A 3,220-nucleotide genomic window follows, 5' to 3' on the forward strand; every position below is an offset into this window, starting at 1 on the left:
CCCCACCGCCGCCATGGATGCCATCAAGAAGAAGATGCAGATGCTGAAGCTGGACAAGGAGAACGCCTTGGACAGAGCCGAGCAAGCCGAAGCGGACAAGAAGGCAGCGGAGGAGAGAAGCAAGCAGGTCTGCACCGAGGGCCCGGGCGCGGCCAGCACCGGGGCGCAAGTCTTTCCAGACGACTCCTTTCTCTTTCTCGCTTTACTTTTTTTTTCCCCCAACGTACCTTACTGTATTCCCCCACCCCACCCCCTGCAGAACTGGTTGAACTTTTTGTAAGGTTTTCCTTCACCCTGGCAGCCCCTGGCTGGAGGTTCCTGGGGCCCGGCAGGAGGTCGTTCCCCCTGCCCCTAGCACCCCAGCTGGGGAGCGGGGCCCTGGGACAGCCACATGGCCTCTGTGCCTTTGTCATAGGGGTATGGCTGCGAGAGGGTGCCTTGAGCACCTGGTTAGCAATGGACAGACGTGCTGCGATTTGGCAAAGGACACTTAAAGCTGTGTTTGCCCCCTCCAGCACCACCCAGCAGACTTGTCCGATTGCAGATGCTCCCCCCGCTGCTAGATGTGTGTCCCATTTTCCTGGCCTTCTCCAACCCCCCTCCTTTACACCTGGGGCTTTATTCGTTTGGGGGAGGGGGGCACATTGGTAGCATGTTTCTGGGAGATCCTGAAGGAGGAGGGAGGAAGGGAGAGTGATTTAAAAATTAATTTCCCACTTTTCTAAGCCCAGGGAGAAACATATTTGTGCGTTGTATTTCCTCTTGTGCACCTAGTTAGAGGATGACATTGTGCAATTGGAAAAGCAATTGCATGTGACGGAGGATGCAAGGGACCAAGTGCTGGAAGAGCTACACAAGTCTGAGGATAGCCTCCTCTCCGCAGAGGAGAATGCTGCCAAGGTATCGTGCCCTTGCCGCAAGCAAAGAGAATCTAACTGTCTCTCCTTCTCTCTCTCTCTGTCCGTCTGTCCTTTTCTGTCTCTTCTGCACTCGCACTTCTCCCTTTGCACGATCACGTTGCCTGCTGCACCTTTTCCTGCCCACCCTCCCCTCTCCACCACTTTCCAACCCGTATCACAGCTGGAGGACGAGCTGGTGGCTCTACAAAAGAAGCTGAAGGGCACTGAGGATGAGCTGGACAAATACTCCGAGTCCCTTAAAGATGCACAGGAAAAGTTGGAACTGGCTGACAAAAAGGCCACAGATGTAAGTTACCCCCATCCCTTTCACCACCACCCCAGTACAGAAACCACGCACTCCCTGTGCACAGGACAGCCAGGACTCCTACCAAGCAGTGCTCCAAAGCTTTGCTGAGGGCAGGGCCCAGGCACCTCCTGGGCAGGGAGGTGGGAAACAGCACTGCCTCCTTGCATGAGGTTTGCACACTATCGGGCATTTGATTGGGTTTCTGCTCACTCGACACGTGCTTTTCGTGTGTATTTGCCGCTCTAGACGTGGAAGTAAAGAAAGGGTGGATTGTCCGTTCAGGTGATGGGGAAAACGGCTCAGGCTGGAACAACACTGTCTCGACAGTGAAGCAGAATCAGAGAGTTAATAGCAAGTAGATCCAGGAGAGCGAGATCCAGAAAAGCAAGGGCTGCTAGTTCTGTCTTCAAGAGAGCTGTTCCTAGGCATGCATGTGTTAGAACTGCTGCTGAATACTGGTTTGGCTCACTCACTGGTCCCTCAGATAAAAGATCCTCTCCTAGGTTTTGTTTTCCTGGAAATCACTGGAACTGTTTCACTTGTCAAAGAAAAGTTCAGTCTCGTGTGAGAGAAAGTTGTCCGGAAGATGATACTTGCTAGGTTTGCAGTTCCGAGGACAGGGATCCTGGGAGCAAGCTGGGAGATATATATAGCTCAGCACTTTATATGGTAATAATGCAAGAGCTTGTGCCTCTCCCAGGCCCTCATCCCACCCACCTGTCTGCCCCTGACATGCATTTAATGTATTGCATGCATGGAACCGTGTGAGTTTACTGTCTCTGCAGTTCAGGTCCAGATCTCTATGGCTGCTGCTGTACAATTCTCTCTGAGTAAATCTCAGGTCTGAATTACAGGATTAGGTGAAACCACGGTATTTCCAAAGCGATGACTGTCCTTTCCCTTTAACTCAGCTTTAAAAATTAACCTCAAAGCCATAATAAAAAGAGGAGTTGCCACAGATGAAGCAAGCCAAGTATTTCAGGGGGAGGAAGGATACTTTCAGAAGGAGAAGTGTTACAAAAACCAACTTTGCATGAAAGACAACATGCTTTTATCTTATTTTACTTCTAAAATGAACAAAGGATAAAAAAGGTTTAACTTCAGTATGGCAATTAAGTTGTATAGCTTTGAAAGAGAACTGAAGAACTTAACAAACATAAGCGTGCATAGGAACGGGAGAGTGGGGTTCTGCGTATAATGTGGATCAGATGTCTGTCGTCTTCTGTGCATGGCTGCATAGATGAGAGGCAGCTTCCTAGCAGGACGTTTATTTAACTTGTTCAAAGGAACCGCATATAGATCCAGGGGAGATATTCCTTATAAGGAAAAGTATGCAGACTGGAAATAGCTCGCCTAGGATGAAGGCAGGAGAAATGGTACTAGATTCCCTTTTTGAAATGAAAGATCTTCCTAACCAATCCCAATGCCATTTTCCTTTGCTGGAAAACAGCATTTCGAAGCTAGTTGAGGGCAATTTTATTTGCAGTCATCCCTCAGGCAGAGGGCAGGCAAGTGTCTGGCTTGTTTTCATCAAGGTAAATGCTGTATTTAATGGTATGCATGGAATATGTCTGACATTTTAAGGATGTCTTTCTTTTTTGGCAATGCGGAGTATCTTTGGGGCATTGCAGTTGACCCAGTATTTGCCCTACTAGTTTGGATAGTTCCAAGCCTTAGCAGAAAGACAAGGGCAGGGGAGGGAGTGCCGGCTCCCTGGGGTGGACTCGCCTTACACAGGGGGATGAGGAAACCTTACCTTGCTGGTATTACTCACCTCGCAAAAGCCAGGCGCATCCCCTGAGCCCCGGCGCCACCTCACCTGGGGGGGGGCAGCCGCACCTCCCTCTTCCCTCCCCGTGTCTCAGGAGCTAGGCCAGGTGCAGCAGCAGCTGGCGGGGGCAGGTTGCTCGGTGTCATTTCATTACGCTCATACTGGGGCGGTTTAGGGGGGGAAGGCGGGTTCTGGCCACAGCCCTTGCCCCGACCCCGGCGCGGCCTGCGGGAGTCCGCGCGC

General features: G+C 51.1%; 1 protein-coding gene across 3 annotated transcripts in view; it reads left to right on the forward strand.

The window, feature by feature from the left end:
* Positions 1-6: 6 nt before the first annotated feature.
* TPM1 (tropomyosin 1 (alpha)) overlaps positions 7-3,220 on the forward strand; it is a 20,299-nt gene continuing 17,085 nt past the window's right edge. For all 3 annotated transcript variants that reach the window (XR_657310.1, XM_019470678.1, XM_009273991.1), the window contains exons 1-2: positions 7-127; positions 1,081-1,206. Coding sequence is in view for 2 of the 3 variants with exons in the window: in XM_019470678.1 (XP_019326223.1) it covers positions 14-127; positions 1,081-1,206 (240 nt within the window). In the remaining variant the exon portion in view is untranslated. The remainder of the gene's footprint in view (positions 128-1,080; positions 1,207-3,220) is intronic.

The sequence above is a fragment of the Aptenodytes forsteri genome, unplaced genomic scaffold (genome assembly GCF_000699145.1).
Source record: "Aptenodytes forsteri isolate BGI_AS27 unplaced genomic scaffold, ASM69914v1 Scaffold239, whole genome shotgun sequence".
Classification (NCBI taxonomy): Eukaryota; Metazoa; Chordata; class Aves; order Sphenisciformes; family Spheniscidae; genus Aptenodytes; species Aptenodytes forsteri.